Source organism: Cheilinus undulatus, linkage group 12 (genome assembly GCF_018320785.1).
Source record: "Cheilinus undulatus linkage group 12, ASM1832078v1, whole genome shotgun sequence".
NCBI classification, from domain to species: Eukaryota; Metazoa; Chordata; class Actinopteri; order Labriformes; family Labridae; genus Cheilinus; species Cheilinus undulatus.
This window is the reverse complement of record NC_054876.1, coordinates 37,214,134-37,237,624: the sequence shown is the minus strand read 5'-3', so window position 1 is coordinate 37,237,624 and position 23,491 is coordinate 37,214,134. Positions and strand designations below refer to the sequence as shown.

Below are 23,491 nucleotides of genomic sequence, written 5' to 3'. Positions count from 1 at the left end.
TGTTTTTCCTGTCTGAATTTGTATTGTGAAACAGCGGCCTGTAGATGACTGTAGCTGGGAGGTATTAGCTGGAAAACTCAAATGGATCAAAGCATAAAGCCTGAGCTAGTTCAGGTTCAAAGCTGATGACAACAGTAAAGAAAATTTGGATTTTACACCTGTTTATATGAGGAAAAGTCAAGGTGTTTTAAACTGGAGACTCTAGGAAGGATTTAGGTTGGTAGACATTTTTCTATACAACATTACTAATAATTGTCTGGAAAAAATGCATTGCATTACAACAAAAACAGTGGACTACTGAGAACAAAAACTGGATAATCTTAAATTTTAAAAACAGTCCATGGATCTTTATGGATGCGATTTGTTTTTGGACTAAATATTTGACCAGATTTAGATTGTGGGGACTCTCTTTCTGACACAGCAGGACTGTTTTTGATGGAATATTAGGTTTAGGAGAGATAAGGAGAGCTTCTAACTGTGAGCTATGTCATTTTTATTACTATTTGTTTGTTTGTAGCCAGACAAAAGCATTTTTTGTGTTTGCTGTGGTGGTTTTTTGTAAAAAAATGTTATAATGTTATCTTTAGATTTTGTGAATAGTTACAAAAAAAATCTAACAGCCTGCCAGTGGGCCCTTGGATTTCTAAGGGGTTAACTTGCTAGCAAAGGGACACAGGAGTGTTGTGGATGCACTGATAACTCAACAGGCCAGAGCAATGACACGCGTGCAGACCAATGTCAGATCTGGTGGAGTTTAATCAGAATCTCACTTCTGCTATTAACTAAATGCAAAAACAAAGCAGAAAAACTAGCCTACAACCTCTTTTGAGAAATATAAAAATTGAAAAGGACTACAAAATTTCAGACCTTACACTTTTACAACTAAGAATTTTTAAAAGCCTTCAATTTTGCTCAATTGGATTATCAACTTCCAATGCTTTATTATGACCCTGTATACACTCTACCCTGCTTCATAAACTGGTTGCATGAACTGATTGTATTTGTACACAAGGAGAAATTGAGAACTAACAATCTAAAACATGAAAATAAACTGGAAAATCTTGGGATCCCTGTTTGGAACATTTAGGCTCATCTTGACAGCATTTGTTTTTTTCAAATGATTTCTGTGTTTTGCTTCCTTTCATTTGTTTCTATTTATATTCATATCATCAATGTGTATGGCTTACATTTAACAATTACATGTGGTTGATATTCAATGATATATGTATATTTCTGTTTACTTTTACACAGTTTGGATGTAATTTAAATGTGAGTGTGTTCTTGGGATGGATTATGGCTGTTGATTTTTGTTTGGGTAATATGTTGTCATTAAAATGAGGCCGTAAAAAAACATGAAAATTGAAAAAATCCTTAGACTGATGTCATGAAGAAGCCATCACTTCCTCTCTCTGTTCTGTTTGGACACTCACTCTGTTCTCAATGAGCCGGGCTTTCTCCTGCTGCGCCTCTTTCAGCATCTTCTCCATCTCCTCGATCCTCTGGGCCTCCAGCCCACAGGCACTACAACACACAGAGGGAGAGGAGCGTGTGATGACAACCGTGCACACACATGCCTAGAAACTAAAACACTGACAGCAGCAGGAGATGCAGACGAAACAAAAACATCCTCTGTGAGCCACTCTAAACTGAAGCTTTGAACTACCTCAAAACTTAAAACAGTTGGCATGGCAACAGCCAGCGTACGAGTGGTCCCGGGTGCAGACATGTAACAAAACATGTTGTCACGGGAACAAAGCGCAGTGACCCTTCTCCGGGGAGACGGGGGCAGACTTGAGTGTTCCCATGGAAACAGCCAATTGCTCACTTCCCAGTCTCTCACCTTTCTGGGGTACAGGCGGAGTTGTTGCCGGTAGAGACACTGGTTTCCATGCTGTCAGAGCTCTCCAGGCTCAGGGTGTCATACGCCTGGTTTCCACTGGAGGGCGTCTGATGGTGGAGGATGGAGTGATGGACTGTGGGAGACAGATCTGTGCAGGCAGAGACAGCTGTCATAGACTCACAGCACCCTCTACTGACAATAACAAGTCTTTGCATTTTAATACACACGATAAGATAAAGCAAAGTAGGCCTGAACACCTGGATGTTTATAAAGTTTATGGTAAACATGAAGATACCCTCCTGAGCCCATGCATGTGCATCAGGACATTCCTACAACACAGAAATAATATATAACCATGATATTCATTTTGGCTGGTGGAATTTTTGAGATAACTGTCCAGAATTTTAATCAAAGTTAAAGTAATTTGATGAAATGCTGGGGGTATTTTTATACTATGTATTATTCTTTATTATTTATAGTATTGCTATTATTATCATTATTACCATTATATTTCATATTATTATTATTATTGTTTTCTAATATTTTCATGAAAAATTAAGGGGGTATGTTTGTATAATTTGGAAATGGACTGGATGTTTTTAGTGACATTTTTGTCTTTGTAATTTTTTGGAATATTATTAGAATTCTTGGGTGGAAATTTCCTTTGACATTTTAAGGTATTATCATGGAAATTTGGCAAATTTACTTATAGATTTTGGAGTATTTGATTGAGATTTTTTTGGTGGGAGGGTATCCTGCAAAGTTTCAAGAACTATGATGAAAATAAGTCTGTTTGTTTTTTTCATGGAAATTTAGTAAATGGATTTGTTATCTATCATGAATTTTGACAGAAATTTCAGAGATTTTTTTTGGAGGAATTTTCCATTATTTTGTACCATTTTATTAGAATGTTAAGGCTTTATGGTAAAGTTTCACTGAAACATTTGTGAAATATTTGAAGTACTTTGGCGGTACTTTTACAGGATACTTTAAAAACACAAATTGCAGGTAACTTTTTGAAATTTAAGGGAATTTGAGTGGATTCTGAATAGGAAATTTCCAAGAAATCCAGAACTTTTGGTATAAATATAGGCCTTGACAAGTTGTTGTGGTCCATTGTCAAAGTGACTCCCCCATCCTTTTCTCAATGACTGGTACCATTGAACCACAAATTAGTTTAATCTGGGTTTAAAAATACAAGATTAGATTACCTGATTTTATGCAAGATTGTTGTGTTTTTAGCAACCAATTCATAAGTTATAATCAAACCAGACGGTTTTAATAGGATCCATTTACTTTTAAACAATTGCCCCACTGACAGAGAAGTCAAACGATCCAGCCTGCTAAATATATCGGAGCAAACCAAATGACTTATATGTACCTTTATTCTGCAGGACAAACTGTCTCCTGGACTCCATGTCTAATGGGTTTGACATATCTCTCAGCATTAACTGTAACCCCTAGAAAACACACAAAAAGACAACTCAATTAACTGATTAAAATTATTTTAAAAAGCAATAAGCATATGATATGAGCAAAACTGATATGCTCACCTTGGTGGATGCATTTCTCTCATAAGCAGCACCACCTGAGTGTTGAAGAGCTGCAGCACCGCTCAATGCTGCCTGTCCAACTTCACCGTCTGATTTAGACTTTAACAGCTAAGAACAATACAAAACAGAATATATAATCAGCTATTTTTTCTATACAGTGGGGAAATTAAGCATGGCTTAGTTCCAAAAGTAAAATCCTGACATGTTCTACATTTCTGTCTAAATATAAATACACTCACTGATCACTTTATCAGGTATACTTTTTCACTGTTCATTAATCCAATCACCAAGCAGCAACCAACACATTTAGGCATTTAGGCATGGTCAACACAATCTTCTGAAGTTTAAGCATCAAAAGATGATGGTTGTTGCTGCCAGGCAGGCTGGCCTCAGTATTTCACAAATTGCTGATCTACTGGGATCTTCATGAACAACTATCTCTAGGGTAAACAAAGAATGGTCTGAAAAGAGAAAATATCCAGTGAGCGGCAGCTCTCTGAGCCAAAATGCCTTGTTGATGGCAGAGGTCAGAGGGCTACAACAGTAGCAGACCACACAGAGTGCCCTTCCTGTCAGCTAAAATTCACTTGGCCTTACCAAAACTGGACATCAGAAGATTGGAAAATTACTGCCTAGTCTGATGAGTCTCAATCTCTCCTGCAACATTGAATTGATATATCCAGAATTTGGCATAAACCAGTGGATCTCAAGTGGTCTAGCCTAGGAACCCACCACCAACTTCTTCTCAAAAAATCGTGACCAAGTATCAAATCAGATTTATTCAATATAAATAATCTAGTTTAGAAATCACTTCATAGACTTTCTGACTTTTTTTTTCTACACACTCATTCACAACCCATTGAAAACAGCTCCGTGACCCACTTTTGGGTCCTGACCCACTAGTTAAGAACCACTGGCCAAAACAATGTGAATGTATACCAGATCACCAACAACCTCTGCACATTCAGAGTCACTTAAATCACTTTTCTTTCCCATTCTGGCGCTCAATTGAACTTCAGATTGCCTTCATCATGATGTAATTGTGATGTTTTTTTATGCTAGAATAAGATACAAAACTTTATCAGCCCTGATACTAGGAAAACGTTGTTACAATTTAATGGATACTTTAATACTAGTAATTTGATTTCAGTTAAAGTGATTAAGAGAAACACTGAGGGTAAAGATTTGGCTTGTTACAGAATATCTACAGTACATTTGGCAATATTTGCACTTTTGCCTTTAGTGAAGATCTGACCAGTCCCTCCATCAAATCAAACTTCAAACAAGTCAACTCAATTTTTTATAAAGCATATTTTACAATAACGCACCATGACCAAAGTGCTGTCCAACAAAGAGACAAAGCTGAACTAAAATCCCAAAGTTGCAGTATAAAAAACTAAGATCACCCGATACACAGTAACACAAATACCGGACAAAATTAAAAACAGGGGGAAAACAGTTAAGCAGAGAGATAAAAAATACCAACAGCATGATACTTACTTAATGACATTAGTCTAAATACTGAAAAAACTCAGCTTAGTAAAATATTTTTGATGAAGGAAGTAGGCTATTATTCTAGCTACCTGTGTTCTTGCAGGATGATATAACATTTTTGTTTATGCTTGCAGGTTCAAGCACCAAAATAAAAGTGAAATAACGTATATCTCATTAGATACCATTGGTACCATTGCTTCATCATTATTATGCCTCATTTTGTCCCCTAGAGGGCCACATAATCTCAATAAAATGTGGGTAGAGAAGCTTGAGGGAGGATCAGCTTAGTTAATAGTTTTGAAATTATGTTTAAAGTGCATGTGACCCACTGATGGTGCCCTTGGATGAAAAGTACCTACTAGGAGAGCATTAAGCAGCATAAAGAGAGGGTTGAGATTGTACCTGCCCCTGTCTGCGTGTGGAAAAAGACTTTGCAGGCAGCGGTGGAGGACATGACTGAGGCTCCCCAGCAGACATGATCTCCTGGTACCAGCGCTCGAGGTTAAGTGGAGGCATTACATTCCTGCTCAGCTCAGGCTGGCTCTGAGGTGATGACAAGCAAAGAGGCAAAGATAGAGAAGGAGTGCAGAAGCAGCATCAAGCAAACATGACAGAATAGCCTCAACAAGCTGTGGTGCTGTTACAAGAGAAATGTGGCACCACCACTATGCAAAGAATAACAAACCTTTGTAGAGAGAGAGTAGGAAGGGCCACATGCTGGTTGGTGGCATGAGAAGGTAGATTGAGAAGAGGAGAGTTGGAATGATGGAGTAGATGAGGAAGAGGGGGGATCAAGTCTCTGCATCCCGAAGATCTGGCTTAACTGACTGACTGTGATGTAATCCTTGTGACAAATGACCAGCCAACACAGATACACACAGAAATAATCCATTTATAGAACAGAGATAGAGAGAAAAGAAGGTGAAATAGAAGTTGCATTTAAAGGCAAGGTATTTCAATGTGTAAGACTATTGAAACATGACAGAGAGCTGGCAGAGTGTCTACCTCACATGGAAGAGTTGGAGCTACAGAGAGGGAGAAGCAATGAAGAGCAGCAGGGGAAGGAGAGTGAGGTTGTAGTGCAGAATTTCCATACATCTTATAGACATCAGCAAGCCTGAGGTACTCCTGCACCAACAGCCAAACAGAGAAATAAGGAGGCTGGAGAGTCATACAAAAATCATGCATTCAATTCATCCTACTAGTAAACAGCACCACTCACTGAGCCTCTATTTTTAAATGAACAAGAACAGAAGTCACAGTTAAGTCATCTCAAATTAATCTTTTCGGTTATTTCTTTTTGTTTAAGCTTTAAAACATATATTTAACGTTTAGGACTGGAATCCCAAATGCACTTAGGAAGAGTTTTGAATCTGACAAGCTCATTTCAAACCTTCTGTTTGCACTTAAAATCCGTGGCTAGTGAAAATCCAAGAGGTGTGGGTAATATTAACGTTCAAACTATTTCTTGTTTAAATATTGTGGCAAAATAGCTAATTTTAGCATCCGGTCTGTTTAGCTAATGTTGACAGTAGTTTGACAACATAGCATAAATTCCTAACTAGCCAGCTAGCAATGACGTAGCTACAAACTTCCACAAAGCAAGATAAAAGCAAAAGCCAGTGCAAGTAGTTAAATATTCCCATGCTTATTGTAGTGTTTAAGAGAAACATGATATGATACCAAACGTCCAAATACCTTCCTTAACGGTCAGTAGCTAACGGTGTTCCAACGCGACCATGTTAACCAGCGACTGTAGCTAGAACAGACGTTGAAAACTTAAACGTCTTGTTGTTTGGTCTATCATTTAATGCACATTCGGAAATTATATTTTGACATGATAAAAAAGTAAACGAAGAAAGACTCTTCACTGCTCAAATGCGTTCGTCAGAAAATCGCAAGTTACCACTGTAACTTGTTAAACCCAAACACCATTCCGCAGACGACTTCATAGTTAAGCTTTCAACAATTTCTACGCTTATTTTAGTGTTTGACGTTTAAACGTGATATGATAGAATTAGATGGATTTAATTTTAAATTGCTTTGGCAGCAAAAGTAATTGCTTTCACGCCGATAAAGCCTTTAAATTGATAGAAATTATCCAAATACCTCTCTTAACGGTCAGAAGCTAACGGTGTTACGGTTTCAATAGTGACCGTGCCAACTGGCGACTTTTTGTAAGCTACAACAGACGCTGAAAACGTAAACGTCTTGTTGTTTGGTCAGTAAATAAATACATATTTGATAGGAATATTTTTAAATCATCAAAACAATAGATAAGGAAGTATAACTCTTTTAGTCGGAAGTCCCCAGTTGACACGGTAACTTGTTAAATCAAAACACCAGTTTACATTCATACTAGCTAGCTAACAGTTGTAGCAGGAATTGGTTGCATGCTTACGTTAGCTGTTGTGACTCAACCTTGGTGGCTAATGAGTTACCATATGGCATTTTAATTCGAAAAATGACCCAATCTCATCATCAGGTTGCAGGTAAACTAGAAAAATGGTAAAGATGTTCCTAAATTGAAATTCCAGAAATTTAGCAGTGTAACATCTTAAGAACTTAAGAAAAGGTAAAGTCTGAAACGTGAATATTGTAATTTAATAATATAAGCTACCAAAGAAGCAAGCCCAAAACAACTACTAAATAATAGACAAACAGTACAGGGTACTAAAGGTTCTTTGTGATTTGTTTTAACAGACATAATTTTTGAATTTACCTCTTGCTGTCTAACAGGATAGAGTTCTGGGGAGGGGATGTGAGAGGAGGAGAAGGAGGCGGAGGAGGGACAGAGGCTATGAGGAGGACCGTCCACATAAGCAAGATCAGGTTCGCTGATGTGAAGCAGTTCCTGTTTAAAAAGTTCATCCCAGTTTGAAAAAAAAAACAGCAAGTTTCCCCCAGCTTAGTAAGTACAGACAGATGGTTTTGAGATGACACATGCCCCTGCTCACCTCTTTCATGTTGCCATTGTGTTTTGGGAAGTTTCTTCCTCCAGTCAGGGCGAGGTACCTCTTCTCCAGAGCACACAACCTGTCCTGCTCCTAAAAGGTAAAACCAGTATGAACATGACACTGATTCCCTTTATAAAGGCAGGAAGACATGCAGTCAAAAGCTGGGTTTGCTAAGGCTAACCTTGTGTAACAGCTGCAGAGTCATTGCCTTGTCTTTTACCATCCTCTCACAGTCTTGAGTTGCTTGTACTCCCAGCTGCTTCACCTGAGCTTCCAGAGCACCCATCCTCTCCTGCAAATCAACAAGTCCACTTTCTAGAAGCCACTGACTCACAATCTCATATATATTTTACCCATATTTATATCATGTGTTTCCTGTTTTACAAGTGTCCATACCTTCCTCTTGGCCACACTGCAGTGATACTCAGCTCTCTCCTGGAGAAGCTGCGAGCTCTGAGTGTCCCTCTTCTCCTCCAGACTGCTCTCTGCCTCCAGCTGACAGAACTCCAGCTCCTCAAACTGCTTGGTCCCAGACTCCAGAGCCTCAGCTTTCTACATGTGGATTTACAAAAGGTTATTCACACCATAAACACACAGTCTAAAACAGAAATATGAAAGGATTAGGTGGAAAATATTCTTTAATTTTCTTATTTTTGGAAAACTCTCATGAAAAGACCAAATTCAACATGGATCAATCTTGGGAGTCCAAAGCTTAGCCCTACCGACATTAGGGATGCACCAATCCAGTCCTGGTGCCAGATATTTGTCTGACACTGACTCTAATAGCTAGATCGGGTATCAGTGATAATGGGCAAATCCATTAAGCCAGTGTGTGTATATTACTGCACTGTCATTAATGTGCTGGTGCATTTTGCTAGGCGTTGCCTACAGGAAGCTAAGAACCCAGGATCTATTTCACACTTATTATGCCAACAAATTTGGCTGCATTATGCATGTGATTTCTACAAAGCTAACGCTGTAGTAGACTTATGAGTTTTATCAAAGAAGGCAGACGAACCAAGACTGATCAGTTAACTTTGATGACTGGATTGCAAAGATCTCTTCCCAGTTTGAAAGTGGCAAAACAGTTTGAACCACGGCACAGTAGTCACCATGTGAATATTTTCCTGTCTGGTGTCTGCATTTGAAAAGATTCCTCAATGGAGTTAAAAGATGTAAAAGTATGTTGCTTAACCGCAGGTACTGTTGATGTTGCCTGGTTAACTGGTCGTACACAAGCTGCATACCATACAGTGATGCACAGTTTAAACTTCTGTGGATCACACTCCACCAACTCTATTCTGCATGAAGAAAATGCTTAATAAGATTAAAGTAAATGACATTTTTGGAGACAAAAATGAAAAAGCCACAGACAACATGGGAGTGCACAGCTCAGGTTCATTCCATTTCCCTAGATCATTGCTAAGATTTTTCTACACCTTGATTGGAGTCCACCTGTGATAAATTAAATTGACTGGACATGACTTGTAAAGGCACACATCTCTCTATAGAAGGCCTTACAGCTGACAATGCATATCAGATCAAAAGCCAAGCCATGTGGTGAAAGGAACTGTCTCCGAGGTCAGAGACAGGATTGTTTCAAGAAGACTAGAAAAAAGTCTGCTGCACTCATGGTTCCCAGGAGCACCGTGGCCTCCATAATTCTCAAATGGAAGAGGTTTGGCACAACCAGGACTTTCAAGAGCTGGTCACTCTGCAAAACTGAGCAATCAGGGGGGAAGGGCCCCATCTCTGCACAGGATCTCTGGAGCTCAGTCAAAATGACCCTTGGGTTCTTGGTCACCTCTCTTACTAAGGCCCTTCTCGATTGATTGCTCAGTTTGGGTGACCAGCTTTGGGAGACTCTTGGTTGTGCAAAGCTTCTTCCAGTTGAGAATTATGGAGGCCACTGTGCTCTTGGGAACCTTGAGTTCAGCAGGGTAGCCTTTCCCAGGTCTGTGCCTTGCAACAAACCTGTCTCTGAGCTCTACAGGCAGTTCCTTTCACCTTGTGGCTTGGTTATTATTTACTCTGATACACATTGTCAGCTGTGAGGCCTTCTAGAGAGAGAGAGAGATATGAGCCTTTCCAAATCATGTCTAATCAATTTATTTTACGGCTGTGAACTCCAGTCAAGGTGTAGAAACATTTCAGCAATGATCCAGTGAAATTGGAGGAACCTTTTTTTTTTTTTGCACAGTCTGAATACTTATGTCAATTTGATATTTCAGTGGTTTCATTTTTCATAAATCAAAAAAAAATCTTAAATACTTTTTCATTTTGTCATTATTGGGTGTAGATTAATGAGAAAAAATAATATTTAAATTGTAGCATCAGTCTGCAACATAACAAAACTGTAAAAAGTGAAGGGGGTCTGAATACTTTCCAAAGGTACTGTAGAGTAAGCAGTATAATTACTACTAGAAAAGTTCGATTGGTGCATCCTTAATTGATGTATTTGTTCTTCAGAATGATCACTCTTATTGTAAATGCCTGCAGTTATTCCTCCATAGTTGAAAATAGTACCAAACAAAACCCATATTTACTCCTGCTTGAAGAAAGTTTTCTTTAATAAAAGTGCTCTACTTATTTTTCAAGACCTTTGGCCTGTTTTAGATATCAACCTAGGCATTGTTGGCATGGTCGTTTTAAGAAAAAAGGCAAACATATATCATCTACAGTGAAGAAGCAAGAATGTCATTGTATCAGATCTTAAAATAATCTTTAACATTTTAAGTGTGCTTAGTGTGACTAGTACCAGTCTTTGTAAAAGGCATGCACGTTTTAGAGCAAAGCTGTTAATGAGATTAATTTTTACTAATAGCATTAAACATTAGAGGCATCCAGAAAGAGGAAACTGCAGGGATTGAACAGTTAAAACAGCAGTCTGAGAGAGCTGCTGGAGCTGCAGAAGCTTTGCTTAATGTGTAGTCAAGCTAACAGATGGCACTATTAGGACCTTTAATGTTTAGATGATAAAGAGCAAGAGCAGTAAAGGAGGAAAATGCAAAATCTGCAAATGTACAAAGCTCTGAGCATTTCTAAACAGAGTCAGCATTATGTGTCTGTGGCCTTCTGTGCACAACATACAGTACTGTTGTATCTGGTATATTATAACTCACTGTTGCCAGCCTGTGGGCTGCGTGAGAACACTGACCCTGCTGAGCTGCTCCTGTAACTGTTCCCTTAGAGACAAGGGGCACTTATCAAACTGCCTCTTCAGCTCATTGTACTCATTCCTCTGCTTTTCCAGGGCCTTCCGCTCAGCCGACACATTAGCCCTCCCCTAAAAACACATAAGACACACATTTTGTCTGCATTCACACACATACTCACACAAATGGAGGAGAACAAAAAAATCATAGACAACTCAAAATCCATGCAGCCAAGCTTTAAAGTTATTAGATCAATGCAGTTAAAGGATTAGAGGTAAGATTGTCAGGAGAGTTAGGGGTTAAAATAGGAGGAAATGATGAGTTATGTGCATGTGTGAATCTATATTTTAATTTTTTTACATCCATCTTATTTTTTCTTTAAAACCTAAGAAGATTGAGACACTTGAAATAGAAGATGTTTGTGCTTTATGTTTAGGACAGACAGAGTTATCGAGCAGTGCAATGTCAGCTAAGATCTTCTTAAAAATGGTACATACATGTCAAGACTGTTTGCACATTCAGGAAGGAATGAGTTTTTATGTATTCACACACTGATTTTTAAGAAAACATCCAACATTTGCGTGCAATTGCAGCAAAACTGACAGCATTTCCTGCATCAAAATACTGTAGTTTTGTCCTTTCTGCCCACCTTGTCCTTCTCTTTCTGGGTGGCCTTGTCCAGCTGGCTCAGTTTGAGCTGCAGCTGAGAGATGATTTCATTTTCAGCCTCCACCTGCTCCTGCTCTGCCCATTTCTCCGCCTGCAGCAGGGCCTGCTCCATCTCCACCTACAGACACATGTAGGGTCAGAGTCTGCAGCCACCATGCCTGGTCCAGCTAAATAAATATTTTTGAAACAGCTCCCACCTCCTGTTTGGTCTCTTGCAGCTGCTGCTCCAGGTCACTGACTCTCTGCTTCAAGTCATCAACCCGGGCCAAGATCCTGCTCCTCTCTTCCTCCAGGTAGGCCGGATCCTGCCCAGCCAGCAGCTCTTCACACTATGGGGAGATTTAGATATAAAAATGGGCTCCTACTAAAAGAATAATAAGACAACTTCTTCATGATTTCATTTATGACCTCTTGGTGTGTGCTCTCTGTGCTGCTGGATTCCTCTCTCTGTATTTCCTCATCATTCTCTGTCACCCTCTGGGCTCGGTCTAATCCCTCAAGAGGCATCCTTACTCCTGTGTCCGAGCAGCTTCCTCCCAGCAGTCCATTCCTCACCACCTCAGCCAGCTCCACAGCTCTGTCCTCATGGTTATACTCTGCACACAGGTTCAGGATGGTCTCCAGCCTCTGCCGCTCCTACAGCAGAGATACAGAGGGCTTGGTAAGCATGCTGTCCTACATTAAGGATCATATTGCAGATTAGCTTCACGTGTCCTTGGCTGACATTGTCCCATTTAGGCAGCTGTCCCTCAGACACTGGCACGGGACGGTTGTAACCCGATAGCCAGAGAGAAGCTGATGTAGTTTGTCTCTCAGGAGGGGGCTCATAGTAAAACCTGTCAGAGCTAAGGCAGTTTATGAAAACTTTCAATGGTTTAAATGCTCCTTTTTATGAGTTTTTCTTATTTATTGTTTCTTCAATGTTTTTCTTTTGATTCAGTGCCATGGGTTCCAGCTTGAGGCAAAGCTGTTCTGAAACAATGGGCCCTCTGGTTTAATTTAAAGAGTAACAGCACAGAAAGTGTGACAACAATTTGAAATCTGGCAAGACAAGAAACTATTGTGTCTTGTGATTTTACTGCATTGTTATTCTTTCCAAAACCACCATCCAATTCTGTCTGGTATTTCATTTACTCAGGCATTTAAAACAAACATATCAGCTGTCTTCTGCATCAACTTTAACAGTAAAAGTGTATGCCAGAGACAAGTTCAGATGCTGTTTGTCTAGTTGAAGATAATCCAAAACCACAGAAATACAGTAAATTAATCTGAACATCAGACTTGTAACTTCAGATTACACATATTCAATTTTTTATTAGTTATTTAGCAAGGAAACCCACACTTAAGTGTTCTTTTTTTTTCAAGTTTCACATTTAACAAAGTGTCTTAAAAAATGAGCAACCATCAAACAAAGATGATACAAGATACACAATTATAAGACATTAAAAAACACCAAATAAAAAAAGAAGGGGTCTGGCTGCAGACCATAGCTCTTAGACGCCCCTCCCTTGCAGACTGCTAGTGTGAGATACTGTATCTGTTAGAACGGGAATATAAACAAAAACTTTCAAAATAAAATTGGATTAAACTTTCAGTTAGGGTACGGGCTAAGATAAAGGTTAGGATACCAAAAATCAAAGGAAACAACAACAACAACAAAAACAACTTGTCCTCAATTAAAACATGCTAATGTAGCAAACATAGCTTACGTAGTTACTTAATCTGCATAAGCTACTTAGAGAACAGAGCTATGTAGCTAACATAGCCTAAAGCTCATGAGGTTTATGGATATCTAGGCCAGCACATAGAATAAGAATAGCAGTACAGTGTGGGTCTATATTAATGAAGTTATGAAGCTTATGTTAGCTACATAGCTTTGCTATCTACATGGCTCCCATAGCTAGGTTTGCTCCAGCTGCATTATCTATGTAGCTTACATACTATGTTAGCTTTGGCTATGTTTGCTAAAGCTCATGTTTCTTGGGCTAAGTTGCTAACTTGAGCTAAAGCTAACAAAGCTAAAGCAACACCGTTTGAGTATCTATACCTAAAATGGCTCTAAACATAACTTACCCCTGGGTTAGCCCTCTGATCTTTTAACCTGTTTATTTATTAACTGTTGTTTAGTCTGTAATGTTTGCAATGTAGTCATTTCATGAAGGTAACTGCTAGACTTTGTGTTTGATTAAAGTTGAATAAAAAAGAATCTTAAACTAGAAATACTGGAACAGGAAACTATGGCACTGCCGTTTTGACAGACATGGTAACAGTTTGCAAAAAGTGGCATCTGAGATCTATGGTCTGCAGCTAACCTTGCAAAGCAGATGGATTCGCCCATTTCCGTGTTTCTTACTGGCAAATCCATCTCGCAAAGTTCCCATCTGAACCATTTGGGCCCAGTTAGAAAGTGGCAAGACCAATCAGCGTCGAGGGGCAGTGCTTTCGGGCGCGACGGAGTAAGCAAGCAGCAGCAAGAGACCAGTTTGAATTAGGGTGGAAGGCATTAGCGCGGATGCTGCTAAAGCGTAAGTTTTATCAGAACTTGACAACATTTCTTTGTTAAAAGACAAACATAGAACAGCATTAAGTTTTCTTTTCAAAAATGACAAAAGTGGTGAACTGACATGTCTACAATCGCGTTATGCAGCTCTTCACTCCTCTGTAGTGGCGAGCCTAAGTAGCGGCCAAGTCACGCATTTTGTTGTTCTGATTGGCCCGTAAAGATGTGCCAGACAGAACGTTCATCCAATCACCCTCCAAGTTTTTTTTCAAAGCCTCTGCCCTTTCCCAAACACTGTCTATTAATGGTTTTCCAGATGGATGTGTGAAACAAAGGTTAGTCTGCAGCCAGACTGTCTTGAAATAAAAAGCAAACTATGGTTGAATCATTTATGCAAATATGATCAATAATAATTAACAAAATAAATTTCAACCAAGCAGCACTCACACATTTACAGCCTGATACAAATGACAACTGAAGTTTCAAGTACCCATTTCTTTCTGGTACACACTGTACAGGAAATGGATTTTTGAATTAGTCAGCCTTTTTGATTATATTAAGGATAAGGGATTACAAAATGTATTTACAAAATAATGAGCTGGGCTGATCTGAATCATTGGTAGGTACATTGTAACTGTTGAGGCTGAAGGCCAATCCCAGCTCTGTCTCTTTGTCACAGAACTGGCCAAAAGTTTAAGTTAATATTTCCAACTTGGCTAACCTCTTTGGGCTTCAAAACTCTACTTAAGAAACAAAAGATTGACATCACTGAGACTATGTCTTTTTTCATACAGTCTGTGACTTTCACTTATTATATTTCAACAGAAGAAGCTCATCATTTTGAGAATTTGCTCTTTTGTCAGTTGTTTATTAAACATAGATACAATTTACACCTGTCAGTTAAATTTAGTTTTGCACAAAAACCTGAGAGAGAAAAACTTACTTTGATTCCATAATTAGGCAAAAGCTACTTTCCAGAAGTTCTTAAGGTTATAGAAAATCATTCTGTATTGTGTTTTTATCCTAGAAATTTTATTGTTAATGACACATGCATTGAAAGGAAGGAGAAACAAGGTTCCCCTAAGACTTAATCTTACTTTAACTTGAAATCGAGGCTTTAAAGAAGATATAGATTGTATAACAATGCAGCAAGTAAACTCTTACATTTTATTAATAACACTATATTTCATTTTGTTTGCTTTATTTGCTTTAGTGATTTGTTTAAATAATATCTGGCTTGACAATTCCCCACAGAATCTTTCCTAATTAACCACAACTCCATCAAAATATAAATATTTCTGCTGTGTTGTTATTCAGCAGTTTGGCTTCTTTCTAGGGGAACCGGGGCTTAAATTGACTTCTTTATTTTATCTCTTCCTCCCTGCAGTAGCTCTGCCCTTTACTTTCACTGAGATGTAAAGGGCAACAGAAGTTTAAAGTTCACCGTTATGCCTGAGTATATCTTTGTTTCAATAAAATGAGATTAAAAAGCACAAACAAAGCTCTGCCAAGTGTGCCAAGAGAGCAGTGTGCCAAATGTAGGGTATTCAGTTCAGAGAGGAAATCCTCCCTTTGTGTCTCATCTATAGGTGCACAGTTTAGCCTTTTAAAGTGCTTCTTTTGAGGGTGATGTACAAGCGGAGGTTCACATCAACCCAGATGGTTGGTCCTTGAGTGTGTTTTGTGGAGGAATTTTCTATTAATCTACCACAGGAATAACAGAAAGCTTGCAGATGCCATGAAACTTTAAGAATAATCTTAATGAAAGAAAACTGAATTACTCTTTGGAAAAAAAGAAGAAAACTTGCTTTCTTGTTAAACTGCAGTAGATCTCAAAATTTCTGGCTGTAGCTTGATGATTTTATGTTTGTGTTTATATGACTGCAGGCTTTGGTATTTCTTGGTTAATATGGTGAATATTTGATGAAAACATTTGCATGTGATGCTGGTTGCTTTCAAACTTTAGCGAATAGAGGATATTACAGATTGGGTTGAAACAAAGCATCAATATGACAATAATATAGAGACCTAACTTGTGGGATACTTACAAAAATTTGTTTTACAAGGAAAAATGGTCACGTACCACAAACAAAAAGCAGTTGAAGATTTTGTGGTGCTTGACTCCTTGAAAAAGAAAAAAATACACTGGCTCCTGACAGAGGTATTTATATATCGAAGTTATATGCACAAGCTTGTGCCTGACTGCACTTCGCCAAGTTGTGGGGATAGAGCACAACTTTTCATTTCAGTCTTTCTTTATGGCTGTGAGTACAAATTTTGGCTTTATCCATGCTGTTTCATGGTTGACATCCACATATTACATGAACAAAGCACAGTGTTTAAAGTAAAATATCAGTGTGGGGGAGAGAGAGCAGAAGGAAACTGCAGCCGCTGCTCTGAATAGAAAACAACAATTTAAATGACATGGACGGGTGTGGGAAAAAAATGCTAAAAGTTTAACTTTTCAGAAAAAAAAACTAATAACACATGAAAGTTACAGAGCATGAGTCCCTGTTCTTTATTGGTTTATGTAATTGCTCATACAGGCTGCGTGTACTGGATGACTCAACACAAACTGTATCCACAGGAGTCCCATCAGTCCAGTTCAGATGCATGCTGTCGGTAACGCTCTTATTTGTTACAAGAAACCTTTTGGTTCCTGAAATAGTCTGTGGACATGGAGGGCCAGGAATTACCCCTCCTCTTCCCTCCCTCCCCCTGTGGTCCCCTCAGCTGTCAGAGGCAGGCCGCGGCGGGGGCAGAAGCATGGAGTCGTGACGGCTGGTGGGTGTGGACTGAGGATGGATAACAAGTATGCAGTCTATGATCTTGTGTGGGTATGAATAAGAAAGAGCCCTTGGTCAAGCACAGCCAGTTTAGAGAGAAAATTCCCCTCATCTTTTTGGTAAATATAGTGTTGAGCAACGATCAGCCGCACCCTCCGCTCTGGACCTTAAGACATGTGGAGGAATGTTCCCCTCGCGTTACTCAGGGCCACATGGGCCGGCGATGCCAGTAATGCTCTGGAGAGATGAGCTGGTGGCAGCACGCCAGGAGATTTAGACAAGATATCTGAATGCAGACTCAATGTCTGCAGTACCAGAAGTCTCATCGCCCTCTACACCTCGCTGATTTCATGTCCTTCAAATCATGAAGGTTGTTAACCCTTCTTTTTCCCCTTTGTTTTTGCTGTGATATGAGTGAAAAACAAAGAAGCTTTTGCACACTGGACCAAAAAGTTACCCAGCTAGCCCTCAAGCTAACCACATAACTTTAATTCATAATCATTGAATATACTTTGGCACCTGTCTTTTCAATGTGAAGCTAAATCTAATAGCAGGTTAGCTTAGCTTACTGCAAAGCAGGGAGGACTCAGCCTGCTAATTTCCAAAGCTAATAAAAACCTGCCAACCTGCAACTTTCAAGATTAACATTTAGCACACTGAATCGGAAAAGATAATGTCCAAACCAGTGGTTAGCAGTGGGATTGTTTTAGTGGGTTGTGAATGTGTGCCTGGAAAAAACTATGGCAAAAAATCTATGATGTACAGATGCCATAAACAGACATTTATACGTGTATTTGGGGTTGATAATTACTGGTTTTTCAGGGCCAATACGGATTATTAAAGTTCATAAGACTGATGACTAATATTTGGAACTGATGTTTATTTATCATGATATTTAGAAATGCACTTAATGTGGCAAAAGTGAAATTGCATGATCAAAAAAATGAAGGAAAATAAACAATTTTGCTTTAGCTCTATCAGCATGAGAAACTACACCATGTAACACAGTAACAGCAAGAAAACAATCAATCACTGTGTCAGTGGTATCCAGGATTAAGCGTTGACTTGCTAGTACTCATATGACAATTAGCCAATCAGATTGTATCATATGCAGGACATTTGGTGAGACTCTTTAAGGGAAAATTAAACCAGAGTGGAATACACACCTTGCAATGAAGCCAAGGTGCATTTTTTGATTAACTCATTTTATCATTTTTGGTAAAATAAATGCCAATAGCGATAAACGGCCACATGCACAATATGGGCTTCAATAACTGGCCTAGCTGATAATCAGGAGACCCTTACCATATATTCAATTTTATTCAATTTTTAAACAATAATTAAATTTTCGATGTTTTCTCAAGACCTCAACTTATCTGTGACAAAACTTGTTTCCCACTATTTTGTGTTTTTTTTTTCTAGGAAATATAAATAATGAAAAAATAATAAAATAAAATTATGAAGTCTTCCCACAACTTCTGTTATGAAAACTACAACTTTATCAAACAGTGACAAGGGCTAATGTTGTTTGTTGCTACTGGAAGTTTAATAGAAACTCATTTTTAAAAAGATGCTAACAGTTTGTAGCAGATACAGCTTTGGCCTGTTTACTACAGCTTTTTTTGTTGTTGCTGTTTTACCCCTCCAAATTATCCAATTAATTCTGTAGATTAAACATATTTTATTCCTCTACAAAACTTCATATAGAAAGCACATTCTGGAGCCCCTTTTTATTTTTTTTTTTTTTGGGGGGGGGGGGTTGTGATGCATGTGTGAACATCAACCTTTTATCACTGATTTTTCCTGCCAGCCTGTTGTAAATTCCCACAAGAGGTCGGGGAGAGTTGATGTGTGAACACAGCAGAAAAGATAAAGGAAAAATCTTGGCAAATAAGAGGGTAGGGGCATAACAATATATCACACTATCAGTGACAAAACCAGTCAGATCTTTGTGTGTGTGATAAAGCGTCACTATAAATTTTCTGTCTACCAATATATTCTTTCCCACTCTCTCCCTGATACTGCAACTAACATGTCCAATAATATAAGGTATTGAAAAAAAGGCAAACACTGCTGTCATAGCGTTTGATAAGTTGATAACATTACACTGTGATTTCTGGGGATGTTCTTTTTACATTCTGAGAAATCTCTTGCTGTTGAGGACATGTCTGAATAAACAACAAAGGCAAGCTTAAGGGGCTGACAGTCCTGGAATTGTCTGTGCATTTTCAGGGATTCTTGTGTGCAAAAGGGCTATAGAGAACAAACCAGAGCAGACCTCATTCTGGAAGTTCACTTGAACATCCAGATTCATGCTCACCCTCTACTATAAGTAATGAAACATGTGCATCACTCACCAGTTTCTCCATCTCCTGCTCCCTCAGCCTCTCCTCTCTCTGCCAGCGATGGTACTCCAGCAGCTCGTCCTCATTGTCACTAATCTCAGAGATGCTGTTTTTGCGTTCCCTGGTATGTGGTTTTGTAAAACTCTGGTCCTTGCTGGAGAATCCTGTCATACAGGGTTTCCTTTGGCTTCCAGGACTGGAAAAAGGAGATGAAGCAGACAGAGAACCCAGGCCTGACATGACGCCCCCAGGTCTTAGCTGTTTCCCTGCAGGCTCCATCTCCAGCCCAGAGAGAGTCGATGGACTCTGGGCGTACATGGCCCTCATGGCTTCTGCTTTTGAAGCAGTCACTTTGCGGTGTCCCTGTGGGCTCTCAGGGACAGAAGCCGAGCCCTGCAATCCCGGAGTCCCTCTGCGGGATGTGTAAGGACTGTGAGGAGGAAGATTTCTCAGGCTTGAGGATCCAGCTGGCTCTGGAGTCCTGACCCTTTGAGGTGCGTCCACATGAGCGTGGTGCAGATCTCTCATTGGACTGGGGGATCTCTTCTGCAGGGAGGAACCTCTTACTCGAGGGCTGGATGGAGCTGCTGGGGAGAATTTGACGGGGGAAGGTATTTTAGAGTTCTCTGTGCTGTGCCCTGACCCCCTGCTTGGTGTGGGGCTTGATGTTGCCTCTGCTCTTGCATTCCTCAGAAGCTTTGGGCTCTCTTGGGCCCTTAAACCACTACTAGTGCTTGGGGCCACAGAGAGCGAGCTCCTTGGATGGGGGACAGGAGCGTGGCTATTATGAGGGGACCTGGACGGTACTGGAGGGGTTTTGTTGCCAAGGTTTTGACCACGAAAGCTGCTGGAGTCCTCTGTTGTGGAGCCGTTTCTCCCATTGATCATGTTTGAAGGAGAGTTCTGGCGAATCGGCAGTTTGGATCCTGATGATGAGGAGGCTTTCAGTACCAGAGAGTCCTGCAGATTCTTTGCTAAGCTGTTGGTCTTAGAGTCACCATTGGTTGCAGGAGACTGATGATTCCCATTCAGGATGCTGTGGGAGTCTGAAAGGAGACAGAAACACTTGTGCGTGAGGATAATTGAAGAGGACGCTTGAGAGGACAGTTGCAAAAACACACATAAACAAACACTGTGGGAGGGATCTGTGTGTCCTCAGTCATCTTTGTCCCAGTGACATCCACCTCACCTCAGGTCAGGACCACAGCACGCAGCAGGATGCCTGTATAAGGAAAAACACCCAAGCCTGGACATGTTGTTGCACATATTAACACACAACGTCTCAGTGGCCCACTTTAAATAGCGGTAAATGTCCCATAGCCCATATGTGTGGCCCAGAGCCCACAGAGGAGATGTTGGTGCTCCTCAGTTGTGTCATAATCCTGCAGGGATCTGGAGCTACTAAATATAAAAGCTACAGCCGTGTAGCTCATTCAGAGCTGATGAAATCAAGGTCTGGTCAGGAAAGAGTGGGTAGTATGCACACCAGGCAGGGTGTGGTGGCTCTTACTGTACGGGCCAACTCATAAGGTCAGTGGAGAATGGGTTCTAAATATCAACAGTAAGGTTATATAACATCATCTGAATGCCAGGAAAGATTACAACAATCGTGTGTCAAAACAGGGCCCTACCTTGAGTGAGAAACACTGATTTGATGAACTAGATCACAATGTAGGCCAAAGATAATTAGCTCTGAACAAGTTATTTTTACATCCTGGCAAGGGTGATGACCAATATTTCAGTCACGCTTCCAAACGTAGTAAATGACAGTCAAGACCGGGTAAACTTGGTGTCAAATCTGGGTGAGAGAAATAAAACTTAGTCTCTTTATTTCAAGTCAAAAATTGTTCATTCTGAGGTTTCACATTAAAAAGTGTATGGCTGCTTTTAGTTATCTTTTGTCATATTTACTGCATGTCGTTAACCTTACACTCCAGATAGACTATTTCACATATCCATTGCATGGATATATTTCACATTCATCTGGGAATCGTCCCAGACAAAGCGTTTGGGAAGGGCAGGACTTTCAAAAAATTTTATGGTGACTGGAGGAACATAGCCTGACACGTCGGATGGATTTGATTCACACATCCACCTGGTAAACCACTCATAGACGGCCTTTGGGAAAGGGCAGAGTCTTTGGAAAAAAAACTCAGAGGGTGATTGGATGAACGTTCTGTCTGTCACATCTTTATGGGCCAATCAGAGCAACAAAACACGGGACGTAGCCACTATCGAAGTGCGCCCCTACCAAGGAGTAAACTCCATAGAGAACTGCATAACGTGAACCAATGGCGACTGTAGACATGTCAGTACATGACTTTTGTCATTTTTGAAAGGAAAAAACTCAGTGCTGTTCTTTTTTTTTTTATAAGATTTATTTTTGGGCATTTCTGTGCCTTTATTGGATAGAGGAGGACAGTGGATAGAGTCAGAAACAGGGTTGAGAGTGGGGGAGAGACGTGCGGTAAGGGGCCTCAGGCCGGATTCGAACCTGGGCCGACCACGTACATTGGGAGTGCCTTTAACCACTAGGCCACCTGCTCCCCTTTGTTCTTCTTTTAATGAAGAAATGTGGTCAAGTTCTGATAAAACTGGCGCTTTGGCAGCATCCACGCTAATGCCGTCCCCCATAATTGCACCGGCCTCTTGTTGCTGCTTGCTTACGTCACAACTTCGCCGCGCCAGAAAGTGCAGACCCTCGACACTGATTGGTCCTGTCACTTTCTAACCGGGCCCAAACAGTTCAGACGGGAGCTTTGCAGGATGGCTTTGCCAGTGAGAAACACAGAAATGGGCGTATCCATCTGCTTTGCAAGGTTAGGAGGAACACACTCCTTTTCACATTCATTGCGGACCAATCAGAGAGATGAGATAACATGAGGAAGTAGATATGTGCAGCTCTGGGAAGTAACATGAGGTCAGCAGGCAGGCGCTGTTGTAGTTTTTGAACGGATAAAACTCACGCTGAGGTGGGCCGGGATATGTGCTAAAACATCTCCTCAAAGAAAGGCTTTCAGTCTGGTTCTTTGCTCTTCTTTCATTAAAAAAACACTGTCCAGATCCGATAAAAGCTAATGCTACATCACAGCTAAGAGTTTTACCGGCAGCATTCGTGGCTACTTAGTTGCAATACAACTAACCATAACTATTCCAAACTCATACCAACAGTAGTTGGAGTTTTACACCAAAAAAAGTTGTGAAAAAACATCAAAATTGACATCAGTATCAGCATTAATCTTCACAATCAGTGCATCTCTACTAAAGTTTAATGTGTGTTCCTGCAAATAAATAAGTCTGAAGTACAATGCTACCTAATTATCTAAGCACTGTTTTTTACCATTAGAAGGAGTTTTTGTGCTGCTCGGTCCTTGGTTCCCTCCAGGCAGCATGCTCTTCATCCGCAGGGCCTCCTCTGGATGGTTGAAGCGGAAAAAAGCAGACTGGCCAAAACACAGCATGCACCCTGCAAAGAGAGGAGACCAGCAGTCAGTGAGTGAACGACCTTTTATGTTAGGTTTATTTTAAGATTTCTTAAATTTAAACCAGACATCCACTTGACAAATAGGATAAAAAAGAGATGAAAGACTCAGCAAATGATTGTCTAGTACGAGAAGGATGAGGAACCTTTAGTGGGACGAGATGATCAAAAAGCATGGTCCAATACAGTGTTAGAAATGTCTTCGTATTTGGTTATTTGCATTGGTAAACTGAACTTCCATGGATAACCAGTTATGTTTACTCACATGTGCAGTACGCCAGTCAGTGGCTCTAGTCAGCTTCTTTCCTTTATTTCTGTTGCCATACAAGAATGATCAAAATATTTCCAAGAAGCACACTTGTTGACAGTCCACAGATAGCTCAGTTTTCATTTCATCCTTCAAAGTGAAGTCAACGGTCCAAATGACTGCAAAAAAAGTTCCTTATGATGTGGATGAAGTAGTCTCCTTCATTCAGAGATGTTTAATTCAGTATTTCATCACTGTCTTTGAATAAGCCAAAGCCTGAAGTATTCTTGTTGAGCAGCTGCTGCCTCCACACACCAGCCGTCAGCTTCAAATGACACTGCTGTAGCTGCTGGCTCTGGTCCCATAGAGAGGGGACTGATGGGGGTGGGACTGTTGTACTTTTTTATAGTATGTTAGTGTGTTACTGGAAGGACATGGGACTGTATTGTTGTCAACTCTGACTG

The 23,491-nt window shown here is 40.0% G+C and overlaps 1 protein-coding gene across 9 annotated transcripts in view; it reads right to left on the bottom strand.

Moving 5' to 3' along the window:
* The window catches only part of phldb1a (pleckstrin homology-like domain, family B, member 1a), a 56,137-nt gene that overhangs the window by 16,125 nt on the left and 16,521 nt on the right, over positions 1-23,491 (bottom strand). For 3 of the 9 annotated variants that reach the window (XM_041800625.1, XM_041800624.1, XM_041800630.1), the window contains 17 exons: positions 22,640-22,765; positions 19,312-20,345; positions 12,077-12,304; positions 11,866-11,997; positions 11,649-11,786; positions 11,002-11,130; positions 8,241-8,396; positions 8,026-8,136; positions 7,845-7,934; positions 7,610-7,741; positions 5,893-6,015; positions 5,573-5,731; positions 5,290-5,430; positions 3,394-3,501; positions 3,222-3,300; positions 1,841-1,988; positions 1,431-1,521 (listed from right to left, as the gene is read on the bottom strand). In XM_041800625.1, coding sequence (XP_041656559.1) covers positions 1,431-1,521; positions 1,841-1,988; positions 3,222-3,300; positions 3,394-3,501; positions 5,290-5,430; positions 5,573-5,731; positions 5,893-6,015; positions 7,610-7,741; positions 7,845-7,934; positions 8,026-8,136; positions 8,241-8,396; positions 11,002-11,130; positions 11,649-11,786; positions 11,866-11,997; positions 12,077-12,304; positions 19,312-20,345; positions 22,640-22,765 — 3,125 coding nt within the window. The remainder of the gene's footprint in view (positions 1-1,430; positions 1,522-1,840; positions 1,989-3,221; positions 3,301-3,393; positions 3,502-5,289; positions 5,431-5,572; positions 5,732-5,892; positions 6,016-7,609; positions 7,742-7,844; positions 7,935-8,025; positions 8,137-8,240; positions 8,397-11,001; positions 11,131-11,648; positions 11,787-11,865; positions 11,998-12,076; positions 12,305-19,311; positions 20,346-22,639; positions 22,766-23,491) is intronic. The other 6 variants (XM_041800628.1, XM_041800627.1, XM_041800626.1 and 3 more) reach the window with 6 other exon arrangements.